We start from the raw sequence: 16,096 nt of genomic DNA on the forward strand, positions 1-16,096 counted from the left end.
TATGGTACAACAGCCCAATTGGGAATAATAATTTGTTATAGTCATAGTTTTAGTAGTATTGAGGTACCTCACCTTTGGATTATTATCTTGATCTAAAAATATTTCAAGCTACATATTTTATTATTTCTACAAATATGATTTTAATTGCCAAGATATTAACTTACTCATTTTCTTCATTTACCTTAGTATGACTTTATTATTATCTGTAATTATGAATACATTTATTAAAACCATTTAAGATTAATGGTGTGGCTCATTTCATATGACATGGCAAGGAGGGGTAAAGCATTAAGTACTAGATCCTGGCGTTTGAATAATCTGCTGTTGGAGTGGGCTTCTCCCTTCCACGATAATTATTGTCATTGGTAACTATATTTGTTCTGTGACAGTTCTAAATTGTAATATTAGAGAAAAGCTTTCAAGAAGAATACAACGGTCTGAAAAATGATCTGTATGATAGGTGAGTGCTGCGCTCTCCCTTGACCATGCACGTCCGTCCAGGAGGTTTGACCAATGGAGGGTTAATGGGCAAGTGATTAGCATTCCAGACAATTAAAAGTAGACTCTTCCCGTTCATATAGGTACACAGATGAAAGATATATAGTTCACCTGTACCCTTATGCACAAAGATTTCTCTTTAGAATGTTAGTTGTATCACTCTTGTTTCCATCATTCTTTTCTCAGTCACCCAATTTTCTTCTTCGATGCTATAAATCTTTCTAGTTGTTTTATGCTTTCTGTGAATGAAAGAGATTTGCAGTTTCAAGGGTGACCATGAGGATGGGCATAGGACACAGATTCACAACAGTCTGTTTGGCTCCCTTCTGCCCTTAGATTGTAGTAGGAATGGTGGTGCTCTGGTAGAAGAATGGAAGGCAGCAGTGACATTGTCATTCAGCTTAGCTTTCTTCAGTTAAACTAGTGAATCTCAAAGATACGTTAGATCGACTGGTGTATTTTCTGGTCTACATGGATGAGCAAGATATCCTTTATCTCTGTATTACCAAATCTGCATCATTTTCTATATAGCTGTGGCCAGGCGTCAGGACTTTATGGTAAACTACTTTGATACTAGTTTTAACAACAATAAACAATCAAGAGCGAGTAACTATTTGGTTGCTGTTTTGCCCACTGCAGCTATCACTGTAGGTAATAGGATGTATTTTATTGACCGGCATCGTCTTAACATACCTTAATAGGCATGAGCTAATTTCTGAAGCATCAAGAGATGCAGTGCTCTCTGATCACATATGCATGTATGCTTAGTCTGTTTTGTAGTTATGTATGCCCAGGTTGTATGTCCATAGCTGTTTCTTGTAATAAACAAGGTTTGTTGTCAGTGGAGTAGGCAGTGTCTTCTAGAGACCAAATGTTATGACATGAACCTGACTATGCTTTGCTTTCTCATTGTCCTTTCTCTGGGCAGTTCTTGCTTGCTCAGCTCATCTTAGAAGCAGTTCCTTCTCCAGATGAAGTCTGTGTTTATTAGTGGGGTAACTTTCTGCTTTAATGGCATTTTGTAGTTTGTTACAAGTGTTTTCCATTTGAGCCAATATTCATACACCTACTGTGCCTGTATCCATGAATCTCTTTCACTTTCCTAAATACAGCACGTATCTCTCATATGACCATAAAAATTTAAACATCTTAGCACTTCCCTTTCAGTCATTCCCTCTCAGTTAACTTGTCCTTTCCATCTACATATTTCCTTAGTTCTCCTCTACTCCTCCTTGCCATTATGTTTCATATTCCCTGGCTTCGATCATTGTCCAGTAACCCAGCAAGAGCAAGCACTTCTTCTTCACTGACGCTCGTAGGACGACCTGCCCGATGAATGTCCACCACAGTTTGCCGATTATCGTTGAAGGCTGTTACCCAATGTGCCACTGTTCTGCAAGCCTCTTGAAAACCTTGATGACACTGTTGTGCTGTACGACCTCTGTCACATTCAGTCTTGATCCAACCCCGTTGTTCCTGTTTGGAAAACATAGTGACGTTACGTTAGACTGCTAGCTCACAAGTGACTGTTTCTCTCGCTTGTGCGCACGCAGGCGATGTGGGAAGGGCGAGTCCATTTGCTCTGAGGTAAGGTAGGTAGGTGGGTATGTAACCAACGTGTGCTATCAGCGACAATATTATATTCCGTTGCATAGTTTCTCCACAGTAGTGTTGCCACTATTTAAGGCTCAAGATGCCTCCCAAGGAAGAGATGAAACATGTCCCTTTTTTAACATAAAATAAAAAAGGAATAAAATTTTACTGTGTTTTAAAAGTGGAGTCGCTCAATCATTAAGACCTTCTATCTACTTGATTTGACACTTGTTTGTTCCTTCCTAATACTTATATTATCACATTGGGGTTCTTTTCTCCTTTTGTATTTGTCCAGTGTTTCTAACCTTTTACCACCTGATCTTTATCTTATGTTTCTTCCCTTTCCTTGAATTTATCCTTTATTTGTTCTTATCCTACACTACCCGTGTCAAGACTGAAGATCTGGCAGGATGACCCCTCAGTGGGCGTTGATGCCTACTTTGCTGATGAAGTTGGTAAGCGGCAATAAGCTCTTTGGGGGCTGAGAAGAGATGGATATAGAAGAACTGGGAATGATTAGGAGAGAATCTTTTCAGAAATGGGAGTGTATGAAGATTTTTTGTGATATTTGAAGCCGTTTCTTTCCAGTTTCAACTCGGTTAATTTGTAACTTATGTTCTTCAATCTTTTGAAACTGATTTATGAATAAAAACATTTATAAATTAACTTATCTGAAAAAGAAAAGTTATAACAGAATTTGTTGTACTAAAAACTACATTTACAATAATAATAATAATAATAATAATAATAATAATAATAATACATGAATGTACACTATAGATTGTCTTTCAATGTTCAGCTGCAAGCCTCTGTGAATTTCCTAAACGCCACCACAATCCTCTGTTTGTAACTAGTTCTATGGCCTCGTTTAGTTCTATACTTCTTATCCTTAAATCGTTAGTAACTGACTCTAACCATCATCGTCTTGGTCCCCCTCTACTTCTCTTATCGTCTATAACAGAGTTAATTATTCTCCTGTAGATAATTCCATGTTAAGAAAATAGTATTATTCTTATGACAACAGGATTGCCATATCGAACAGCTCTCCTCTACAGCATCACAGGAAAACATTGGTGTGTAAATTTGTGAAACTGAGTATTTAAGTTCAGGATAAGAGAGGGAAGAAACTTTGCTGAAAATTATTTTTATGAACTCAAGGGGATTGGGGGTTTAGACGGGGCTCATTTTAATTTTTTCACAGCATTATGCTGCAGCATATATATTGGTGAAACTCAGTAGGCTTATTTAAGTTCAAGCTGAAAATTATATTTATGATAAACTGCAAATTAGTGCAGTTTACTTTTATTTCTTCCTCAGCCTCATCCATAAAGTAAATAAATCAGTATATTAACCTAAAAGGAAACATCGCACACGTAGATTAATTAATCGCATATCACTCGCTCAATACAAGTACACAGTGGTATAAAGATTTAAAAAAACATATGGAAGACATAAATAGAAGACTTCTCGACAACAGTACAGTAATAAGCTGCCAGGATTCCAGACTAACAGATTACGGGTTACTTGTACTAGAGCAACACAAAAGGAAATTGAAGGAAGCCAACAAAGCGATGGCTGTTCCTGCAATTGTGCTTCCTCTCTATGAATATTTATGAGATAGAAAGATTCCCTAGTTATTTTAATAACACACAGGCAAAAAATTCCTCATCCTCTTTTTCTGTCTTTCATAATGCAATATAATGTACATTGTAATGTTCCTTAATCACAAGAAATTATAAGTGTCTAATAGGGGGTATGTTAGCTCCCTGCAGGTCCATAAGAACAATACTGTTTTCTTAACATGGAATGATCTATAGATAACCTATCCTCCTCCATTCGCCTCACATGACCTCATCACCGAAGCTGATTTATGCTTCGTCCATAGAGTTAATTTTTTAAATTAGCCTTTATATCCTCATTCCAAGTACCCTCCTGCCATTGTTCCCACCTGTTTGTACCAGCAATGATTCTTGATACTTTAATATCTGATTTAAAAAAAATGCTATTTCTTCGGGGCACCGACCTAAGATCTTCTGCCACTACTTTGCACCATATGTTGTGAACCTGCGTGTATTTTTAAATTTCGGAAGTGTAAAGTGTTGAAAGTGAGGAAAGGAACATTAAGGACGACACAAACACCTAGTCCCCAGGCCAGGGATATTAATCATTTGCAATTAAAAACCCCTGACCCGGCTGGGTGACAGGCGGACGTGTTTCCCCCTACAATGCGGGGCCGGACTTAATATCTGTTACTTCTAACTTGTGCATAAGTTATCCTGAGTCCACCCAGCTTTCACTCCTGTAAAGCAAGGTTGGTCTGAAAACAGACCAATGTAAAGATATTTTCATGCTGGAGCTGACTTCCTTCTTACAGAATACTGTTGATTGCAACTGCGAGCTCACTGCATTAGTTTTCCTGCACCTTGATTCAGCCTCACTTACTAAACTACTATCCTGGGAGTATACACATTCTAAATACTTGATATTATCTACTAGTTCAATCTTTGTACCCAATCTGACATTCAGTTCTCTTGGATTTCTTACCTACTGACATCAATTTAGCCTTGGAAAGGCTAATTTTCTTAGCATACTCATTGCACCTATTTTCAAGTTCCAAGATATTAGAGTTCAAGTTTTTGGCACCATCTGCCAAAGACCAAACTTTATACCTTTCAGCAGATGATCCTTGTAAACTATGGTCAACAAAGGAAAATGATTACATCCTTGTCTAACGCCTGTAAGTATCCTGAAACAAGAACACATTCTACCATCAGATCGGGTGAAATGACCGTGTAGTTAGAGGCTCACAGCTGTGAGCTTGCATCTGGGAGGTAGTATATTCGAACCCCACTCTTGGCAGCCCTGAAGTCGGTTTTTCGTTGTTTCCCATTTTCACACCTTGCAAATGCTGGTGCTGTACCTTCGTTAAGGCCACAGCCGCTTCCATCCCACTTCTAGGTTTTTCCTATCTAATCGTCACCATAAGATCTATCTGTGTCGGTGCTGCATTGGTGCTAGAGTGGAAAGAAGTGAGGATGTCGTCAAGTTAAATTTCAGCTTTCACGTGTTTAAGGATTTACTGCTGATACATTTCTAATTATTATTGAGTGTAATTTGATGGAATCTGATGATGTTCTTTCAAGAACAAAACATTTAATTCTATTTTTAATTAAGTAGTTTATTTTCTAGGTATAATATTGTTACCATATGTTTCTTTTAGAGGCAGTTTTTGAATTTTTTGACAGGCTTAATAGATAGAAAAGAAGTGTGTGAAGGTGTGCAGATTTTGCTTGTCCTTTTGTGTTTTTATGTTTGTCCTTGTCTCCTCATTCTGTTCCTTCTTTCTGCCCTGACCTGCCATAGTGTTTATCCTATTTTGTAGGCCTATTCCTTTTCTTGTTGCTGTCTCTATATATGACTTGATTCAACAGAAAGGAATGTATTTCATTGACGTATCTTAAATTCATCCATGACTAAGCCAACTTTCCAATACTTTTGTAATTCTTTGCGCATAGAACTTACGTGGTTCTGAGGTGAAAAACGTGTTAAATGTATGGTTGTGTGGGAAAAAATGATGATGACATTGAAATCCCATCTGATCCAGAATGTTACACGAGTATTTCAATTTGATATTTGTTTTCATAGTTCAGCAAACAGAATTGTTTCTGTAGTACATTGCTCAGAAAAGACAATTATTGATCTGATCATATTTGTTTAACCCGCGAGTGGTCGCTAGCCGAAATGTAACGCGAGTGGTCGCACGTGAGACTTTCTCTCACTTTAAAATAAATATGAAATTTTTCAGTTTTGTGGGGCGTAAGGCTGAAATTTACTACTGAAATGAAGTTCTACCTTATATATTTTAGAAAAAAATTAAAATGATTAGCTGTGAGAGAGATGGCGTATGGCTTTGCTCAGAAAAGACATTATTGATCTGATCATATTTGTTTAACCAGCGAGCGGTCGCTTGCCGAAATGTAACGTGGGTGGTCGCACGTGAGACTTTCTCTCACATTAAAATAAATATTGAAACAGGAACGCCCGTACTTCAGTTTATCGGAGAGCATGAGAAACGACAAGGCGTGTACGGCCCATGCTTAAAAGAGTGAGAGAGAAGGGTAGTGAAATTTTTTTTTTTATGATTAAGTGGATCCTTCAGTTTATTCAATAGATATGCAAAGAATTATGTCACCTTTTACAGCTGAATCGTGGGGTTGTCCTTGAAGGCGTGGAGGGGACGTCGTCCTGCGGCGTCGGCGTTGTCTTCCGTCGTTGGTGTTTTCTCTGTATTAGTGTTGATGGCGACTCGAACCTGAGGCGGGAACGGGGAAATGTGGAGCTTCCGCATCGGACGTCATGGGACTCTGGTGTGACACCTCTCTAAGGCGAAGCACACCGAAATAGTTCCCACAATCAATGATGTTGAACGCACTTTAGCAGCAAGGATAAAGTCAGAGTCACAGTTCCATGAGAATAAGATGGAAGGAATTATCGTATTTGGAATAATAAACAAACGAAAACAAACTAGGACCTTCCGAGGTGCAGTGATTAAGCACTTCACAAAGAAAATTAAATTCACCGGGTACAGTCTCTGCACTGTACACCATGAGCACAATATTCACACACTTGTTGAAATAAACGACAGTCCAAGTTCTGTTACGTCGTAATTTTCAGAAGATTATCACTGACACTTAAGATCATACGTGATTCAGAACAGGTTATGATGGGAATTGGCATGGTCCCTCGGAAAGAAATTACGATACTGTATTCCACAAGTTAATACTGTCTTTAAGAGGGAATGTTGGCACAGTTTATTACGAACACAGTTCAATGGATAGACACAGTCTTTAAATGAAATGAAGGCTGGCACAGTTTTATTACGAACACTGTTCCGAAAAATGGATAAACACAGTCTTTAAATGAAATGAAGGTCGGCACAGTTTTATTACGAACACAGTTCCGCAAAATGGATAAACACGGTCTTTAAATGAAATGAAGGCTGGCACAGTTTGTTAGAAACGTTATCGCTGTTTTCACACAGTCTTTAAATGAAATCAAGGTTGGCACAGTTTATGCTAGAAACACAGTCTTCAAATGAAATCAAGGTTGACACAGTTTATGCTAGAAACATTCATAGTCCACAAACGAAATATAATCGCCCAGTCGTACAGACTGATAAAAACGAAATTACGTTTTTGTTCATGCACAAAGTTCAAGCCCACGGAGAAAGCTTCCAACACTAACGTTTCCGAACTCAAGTACACAGCCGGACCGAGCGACAAATTATATCGCGACGTGCTTATTTGCGCACACACACACACACACACACACACACTGAACTCACGGCTTACTGCAGACTCCTCTCACTCTCTCTGCCTACGGCACACTGCAGCTGCACACTGCCCACACTGCACACTCTCTGCTTTACCCCAGGCTGGCGATTCGCTTATATTGCCGAAGGTCGGTGGGCGTGGCTACACCTGTGGGCCCCAAGAAAATTGTATATATCTTGGCTATCTTTACACTGATTGACATGAAATTTCGGCTAGCAGCGTTCATTATTCCTGCCTGCAAGGTGACGTTATTGAAATATTGATATCACATTTCGTTCATGCTGTAATGCTATGGAACACGAAAGAACCTTCTGCGACGTCGCTTGACCTTGGCCGGTGTTCCGGAACAGCGCGAGCTTGCTTGCAGTTCCCACAATGCCTGTGCGCTCGGCGCAAGTTTTAAATGCTTACGGCCGGGTGTTAGCGAGTTCCTCTTAATAAATGAATGAAACGTGAATGCTCGTAGGGCATTCCCGTTTCAATATGAAATTTTTCAGTTTTGTGGGGCGTAAGGCTGAAATTTACTACTGAAATGAAACTCAAGTTCTACCTTATATATTTTAGATAAAAATAAAATGATTAGCTGTGAGAGAGATGGCATGTGGCTTTTAGCACCGGGAGTGTCCGAGGACAAGTTCGGCTTGCCAGATGCAGGTCTTTTGATTTGACCCCCGTGGGCGACCTGCGCGTCATGATGAGGATGAAATTATGATGAAGACAACACATACACCCAGCCCCCGTGTCAGCAAAATTAACCAATTAAGGTTAAAATTCCCCACCCCGCTGGGAATCGAACCTGGGACTTCTGTGACCAAAGGCCAGGACACTAACCATTTAGCCATGGAGCCGGACATGATTAGCTTTTTATTAAAGACACAAATTACTACTTAAAATTACATATGCAATGTACATAAAAATAGCTTCCGTCGTGAAGTTGTATAAAATAAAATCTCACACAAGCATTATATCTGGTAATATTTACGTACAAAGCAAGGTTTCTGAACACAATAACATTTTCAAAAACAAGAAGTGCTCATAATACAAATACTAACGCGTACAACAGGAGTAAGTTTCCCGCTACACTTCAAAATAATACCAACGTCATTAGTCGTGCGATAAGAGAAACTCTCACGCAGCGCACACGGACACATAGGAACCTTTGTTCTGACAAGGGAAGGGGATCCTTACCCCTCAAATGTGAATCGCTCTACTCATGACAGTTATAAACTCAGCTGGAAGAGGGAACAGTCACCTCCCTTTCATCACTCTGAAGTAATATCACAATAAAAAATAATGTGAGGGAAAATCTCATATAGCGACCACTTGCGGGTTAAGGAACAGTCTCATCGGGAAACTTTTTTTGAGTAATTGCAACTACAGTTTTTCCCAAAACAGTTTTTGTGGGACCCAATTATAATAAACAAAAGCATATCCAAACTTCACTAAATTATTCGTGAAAGCTATATTTGGGAATTTTCTGAGTCTCACCTAATCTCCAAGGTGTTAATTTAGCATCACTATCTTCATTTGAGACTGTCCTCCATTGCTGAAAGTTTTCTCGAGATATCTGTGTTCTATGTTTGAATCCTCAGCTTTTAATTTAGTAAACCACTCTGAACTGTCGATTTTGCAACACCCTCTTGATACGCTTGGAGAAAAAAGAAGAATGTATTGATAGCATTTTCCCAATTTTTAATTTTCCACATCAAAATCTGCATCGAGGCTTGTATCGATCGCACCAAATTTTGATGTTGCAAAGCCTTTCCCCCACAGTGACAACTCCATTAGAGAAGTACAGTATATAGAAAGAGATGAAGAAATATCTGTAAGCACAATCATCAGTGATCTGCATTTAGAGCTGTCGCCCAGGTGGGAGATTTCCCATTAATTGTTTGCCTAGTCTTTTCTTAAATGATTTCAAAGAACATGGAAATTTCATTGTATTCATGGTAAGTACACAATACAAAACAAATATATTAAAGTACAAAACTTACATAGTTAATAATATTAATCATCACCAGAAGAAGGACATAACTCAAATTTTATACATTAACTTATGGTTTTCCCTCAGTTCACAGAAAGTTACAACTCTATTATATATACAGAATTAGATGTAAAAATAGCTGTGTTCGCAGTAAGTAGCCTACATATATATCAAATAAGTTGCTTTACCTCGCACCGACACAGACAGGCCTTATGGCGACGATGGGCTTGGAGTGGAAAGGAAGCGGCTGTGGCCTTAAGGTACAGCACCAGCATTTGCCTGGTGTGAAAATAGGAAACCACGGAAAACCATCTTAAAGGCTGTCAATGGTAGGATTCGAACCCACCATCCCCCGAATGCAAGCTCATAGCTACGCGACCCTAACCGCATGGCCAACACGCTCGGTCATCTTGAAAATATGTCTCTATCAGTAGAGGATTTTTTAAATCGCCATATTTTGCATAGACTACCTTAGATGCAGAGTAGCCCTGTGGTTTTCTGATTCAACATTTTTTTTATTGCATCAGTCGACTCGCCCACTGTCCACATACACCAGTGATCTTGTGATTCACTTATTGAAGTTTTGTGCAATGATGTGTCATACGAACTGAGAAGATACTGAGCGATTCTTCCCAATATAAATCAGAAAATTTAGAGTGGTCACGAGCATGACTTGGTCATGAGCATGACTTGGTCATAAGGTGGGCTAGAGAGTTGAGGTGAATTAATAGTCGAATGTCAACTAAGTTATAATACTGATTCATTAAACTGTTAAATAGAAGAACCTAACAGCTTATCTATTTACTAGCTAGTTACTTTGGAATTATCGTTTTTAGTACCTTTTTAACACTGCAAATAAATCCATATTATTTAAACCTCCCTATAACCCTTTCAGACCGTGTACGCACAATTGTGTGGGTTGGTATTTTATTTATATCTGAGCTTATTTAACGTTTTCTTGGTGCTAGACCAGACTGCAGTGCTTGTGCGGGACACGTAGCATGTACTTCAGCTGTTTTTATTTAGTACTTGCCCACCAGGGGTCAGGAAGAAGAGTTTAAGAATACAGTTCATTAGCAAGATGGCGGGAAGCAGTAATGCCTAAAGTAAGTATTTATTTATTGCATTCATATTAATCTAGAAGCTTTACTGAATATCAGAATATAATCAATGAATTGTGTAAATTGTGTAGCAAACGTAAATTGTGTACTTACAATATCGTACGTAATATGAGGTTTTGAATGTTGATACGCACATGTGCGGGCTAGGTTTCCTTACAGGCAATGCATGCAGGAGTGCTGCGTGCTGTCACAAAAAGGACTGTGAGAGCAAAACTCGTACTCGACATGAGAAATGTAATGTATAAGATTTTAATTGTTGAAAATAGTTCCACACTGTAAAATAGAACATTTGATCATGTACATGTGCATATTCACATATACTGAGTTGAATTTTTTTATTTTTTTTATTTTTTGCAAGTAGTGAATGACGTCCTGACATGCACAATTGTGTGGGTTCTGTTTTTCAGCCGATAGTTATTATTTTGCAAAATAAACTGTAAAAACATGTATTTGAGAGCATTTTAGTAAGTTTTTGACGTTTTGACACCTCCAGATTTCTTTCAGGTCTGACGGCAAGTTGTTGCTGCCAAAAGGGCAGTAAAAGCAAAACTCTTCCTCAGTGTAGAAAATGTAACATTTACTTGTGTTTGAACGAAGATTTAATTGTTTTAAATTATTCCCCACTGTAAAATAGAACATTTGATCATGTACATATGTATATTCACATGCATTGAGGTAATTTTTATTTTTTGTAAGTAGTGAATTAAGTCCTGACATGCACAATTGTGCAGGTGCTTTTTTTCAGATGTTAATTTTTATTTTGTAGAATAAACTAAAAATATATGTATTTAAGAGCATTTTAGTCAGTTTTTGCGTCAAATGAGCTGAGAGTGAGAGCCCGTCGTAGCATACAATCTCTGTGTTCTTCACTGCGGCGAAAGTTTGCCGCCCCGCCAATGTCCAGTGTGCTGATAATGAATCGTGTGTGTGTTTTGTCTCACTGAGCCTTGATTGTGTGCAGTTCTTTCAGTGTGCTATGGCTCTGTATGTCTCGCCCGCAGCGGAAGTTCGGCTCCCCGCCAATGCCCAGTGTGCTGATAATGAATTCTGTGTGTGTGTGTGTGTGTTGTGTTGTGTTGTGTTGTGTTGTGTTGTGTCTCGCTGATCCGTGAGAGAGCCACTCAGCAATGTCTGTGGCGAGTCAACTGAATTGTGTGCTGTGAGCTTGCTGTTCCTCTGCATAGATTCACTCGGTCACTTCAATGAATCGATGCACTGCTTCGAATCATACACTCAGTAGCCAACACCAATTCCTTTCTGTGTGGTGCCATCAGATGTCTACTTGATGGGGATTGTACCATAATGCATAGTTTCAATCAGTACAACTACACACGACATGCTCGAACATTCATCTATTGAAATTTGTGATTGATGACTTGATAATTTCTTATTGGTTAGAGTCACTGAAATGGCATTACCTTTTATTCTTGACCTTGAATCCTCATTTTATGATAATTTGTAATGCTCATTTCTTTCAGATGTTTTGGATAAGATTCTCTCACAAGATACTGTCAGTATAACAAATAAGTTGAATACAGTACGTCATATTGTGCCGACCAAGAATATCAAAGTCTGTCAAGATTCTTCAGAAGTTGGTAAGTTGTATAATTATTTTATTGTACAGTTGTACTAAAACTTCCATTTTTGTCAGGGTAGCTACTAAAATGAACATCATATTTCACAACTCTTTATTATTATTATTTTTTTTACATGTATATTAATTATTTCATGCCACAACAAGAATAGTTTTAACTAGGGATGGGGAACAAGAGCATAAGTCTCAAGAAGCTGGAAAACTTCTCAGTTTCCTGCTCACAAGACATATCAAGAAGGGTAGGCACACTTCTGATCTCATACAGTACACTGAAAGCAGTAACACACTACATTATCTCAGTCAATCAACCAAGTCAGGAGGTGGTTTGGTCTTCCCATTTACAGCAGAGACCTATGTGCAGATGGGAAGGAAGCTGGTAGGAGGTCTGATTTACCCCTATCAGCCAACTTTGGGGAGGGGGAGAAATAGCAGAATCTGTCATTTCATTTGAGTCTGAACTTTTTGAGCCCTTCTGTTCATAATTTATTGATTGTGATATTTTTAGTGTACATTGATGACTACCAGTAAAAAAATCATAAGCCTGAGAGGCCCAGAAAATATAGTGCAATTAATATTTGTCCCAAGCATATTAGTTTCAAAGGCAAAAATACCTTGAGCACGATTGGCTGTTTGGAGAACCATGAGATATTTCAAGATGGGCTGCATTTTTAGGTTGAATTATGTTCTGCTGCTCTTCATTCTGTTTTTTTTTTTTTTTTTTCAAATACATACTTAACATTTTACAGTTAAATGCAAGGTTTTTGTAAAATGAGAAACAAGAGAAAGCATAATTCAAAGATGTAATGTTCTATTTTTAATTGCAGATATTTTGTCTGTTTTTTAAGAGTTCGTAAACTAGGTTTTGTTTAATTACTTATTCTTTTTTGTGCAAATAAGCTGTTTTGTCAAATAAAATCCATTATGAGGTACTCTGAAGGCAAGAAATTCTAAAAATATGTTGGGCACATGTTACGACAAAAGCAATTGAGCTTCAGCATTTTAGGAACATTATTCAAATTTTATCATGCATTTTAACTTGACATATTCAGTAACCCGAATCGTGTTCTAATATCTATTTGTGACCTTGTCGATTTTACTTATCTTACAAGTATTCTCACCTGATGTCCGAAAAGGACGAAACATGTCTTGACACTTGTTAACTACTAATAGAAGAAAGAATTTTAGTATTGCTTTGCAATGAAATTCATTTTATGCAATACGACAGAATAATCATACGAGTGATTGTTTAAAACAGCACAAGTCCTGCACTTCAGGGAAGAAATTTTTGAGAAATGTTTAGAACATATTGGGATTTGTTCATGTGTGTAGTGTGTGTGGCACTAGTTACTTTGACTCAAGAAGTGTCATGTGATTCTCAAGATTTTGGGTGCTGGCCTCAAGGCTGGAGTAAGAATTCCTGTCACTAGTTTTAACAGAGAGCAGCTACAGTGTGTGCATATACTACCCTAGCTCCCAAATAAAGTTGCAACATTATTCTATTATATTAACTGCATTATGTAGAACTTTTGAAACACACTTCAAGGAGCTGGATGACTTATGATCTTGCCTTTCAAATGGGCTCGAAGCCAGATACTTTCTTTTAAATTCCTTATTTAATATACTGGCCTGTTGCCATTTCTTGATGGATGCAGTACTTTTGTATCAGTCTCTTGGTACAGGCCAGAGCAAAGTGTAGCTTCCACCGAAGTCCCAGTCTTATCCATGGCTGTGACAGTATGGAAGCTGCTGGGGTATGGGTGGTGCTGAGTAATGACATTTGGAGCACAACTAGTGTCTGTGTTATGAAAAGTGTTGCTCATCGGATCAGTCGTGCTGCAGTAGCACCTTCTGGCCCAGTGAGGAAAGCAATGGCAAACTACCTCACTCCTCATCTCACCTAGTACGCCTCATTTGGGCTCTGCCATTGGTTTTTGAAGTTTCCCTATAACTGCATAGCCTTTGGTGGTGCTATTTGAGGATCCAACCAGCCTCTGGGCTGATGACCTAACAGACAGACATTTAATATACTGTTATTTGTTTCTGAAAGAAGGCAGTCAAAATGTCTGAGGCTCACATAGAGATCATACCTGCCAGCCCTTCAGATTTACCCAGAAACTTTCAGTTTTTAACTCGTCTTCTGATTTTCCGATTTATTTTTCCTATTTTTGAGCAATATAACCTCCAGTACGGTCAATACTCTTTCCCTAGGAAAAATTGTGTGCTTGTGTAATTCATGCAACCTCATTTTCAAGCGTACTTATTTGATGCTTTATTTGGCGAGTGTGTATCGTCCGTCGCCTTACTGTATCTTGTTCGCCACTTACTACAGCATCGTGTGTGTTTTACAGCTGGGAATTCAGGATGGCAATCGTCCTACAAGTGAGAGAGGCTAGCGCGCGCTAGCGACTCAGTTAATCAGGATGAAAGATTGAGTTTTTTATTGTGTGGTTCGCGCGCTGTTAACATAGCTTCTTTGCATAGTTTCGTTAGAGTTGTAGGCCACGTGTGGTTTTCTTTTCTTTCTTTGCGGTTCTGTGCTTTTCCCCCTGTCGAAGTCGCATGTTAATAGTATGAGACATACTGATCTATTTTATATGTGGTACGGTAGTTTCGCATATTTCAGTGCATTTGTGTTCATTCTTAGCTCATAATTTTAATAAGATGAATGTATTCCAGACAGTTGTGTCGTGACAGTTTCTGCTATTTTCTGTTCACTTTATGGCAACAAAACATAACATACGTTATCTCCATATGTTCAGAGATATCTATAAAACTGAATTTTGAATTTTTATGTTACAAATAATAAAAGAAACTTGTATGCATTTTGTTCTGTGTTTGTTACATTTTCTTGTAACCATTCGTATGTTTTCTCAGTATAAGATTTTAAATTTAATGGTCAATTTGCCTTGTAACTGTAGATATGGATGCCTTTTATGTTGTCCTTTTTTCGAGATCGTGGCGCAATATACGTGATGACATCCAAGAAGTAAAAAATCTTCCTGTTTTTGGTTTCTAAAAGTTGGCAGGTATGAAAGATTAGAAAATAAAAAATTGAGCCAACAGGTTAGTTCTGCTATTACAGAAGCATGGTCGCCAGTGACAACAAAAGTATTTCTGAAATCATGAGAATTGTTATTTCCAATAAAGCATTTGTTAAGACTTATCTAGAATGTTCTTACTTATGGGAAGTTAGGACACTGAAAAGGAAATGTCAGAGATTACAAGCAGCTGAGATGTAAGCCTGCTTTTTACAGTTGAAATTATCTATAAAGTAATCGGAAATTCTAAACGGACTAATAATCTTATGAATAAAAGTTACACTTTCCAGGTTTCATACAGCATTGGAATGGAATCAAAACAGTTATTATGGTATTTTCTTACAAACCAAAATGAGTGCAGTCGTAGCTTTGAGTTGTACTCTTACATCTGTGGATCTGCGTACTCTTGAGAAAACTACGTACAACTGTCCAAAACACTGGAGTGGGGAGAGTCATCCCAACTTTAAATTTTGTCCTGGTGGCTTATTCACTGTGACGGAGAAGGCCAAATTTACAAGGAATTGCCTCCATTTAAGAACGAATGATATACCCTGATTTGCAGGTGCTAAATCTATTCTCGGAATAAAACACTTTCATCTTGAAGCTGAGCCCGTGTGAATTTCTGCGTGAACGATATTTTTGTCTAGCTTCTATAAATTCAATCGCATTCCATTGCACAAACCAGCTTTATTGATCTAATTAACATCATTGCACACTACAGAGTCAGTCTTAATGTACGTTATTTGGTCACCTATGAAACTATTCAGAACCTATTGGTTGATGTGTTAATTTGTTAGTTTCTTGGCGAAATTTTTTTTTTGGTAATCTGGTTTTGATGATCTCAGTAGTGCCATTTCACCTAATTCTCAGTTTCCAAGTTATAGAAGCCCTTCAGTAAAGTTAGATCATAATTTTAAGCCATAAAGTAGAATATT

General features: G+C 38.1%; 1 protein-coding gene across 2 annotated transcripts in view; it reads left to right on the forward strand.

Moving 5' to 3' along the window:
* The window catches only part of LOC136864966 (uncharacterized), a 160,228-nt gene that overhangs the window by 88,924 nt on the left and 55,208 nt on the right, over nt 1-16,096 (forward strand). For both annotated transcript variants that reach the window (XM_067142372.2, XM_067142373.2), the window contains exon 4: nt 12,008-12,124. In XM_067142372.2, the coding sequence (XP_066998473.2) occupies nt 12,008-12,124 (117 nt within the window). The remainder of the gene's footprint in view (nt 1-12,007; nt 12,125-16,096) is intronic.

This window comes from Anabrus simplex, chromosome 2 (genome assembly GCF_040414725.1).
Source record: "Anabrus simplex isolate iqAnaSimp1 chromosome 2, ASM4041472v1, whole genome shotgun sequence".
Lineage (NCBI taxonomy): Eukaryota > Metazoa > Arthropoda > Insecta > Orthoptera > Tettigoniidae > Anabrus > Anabrus simplex.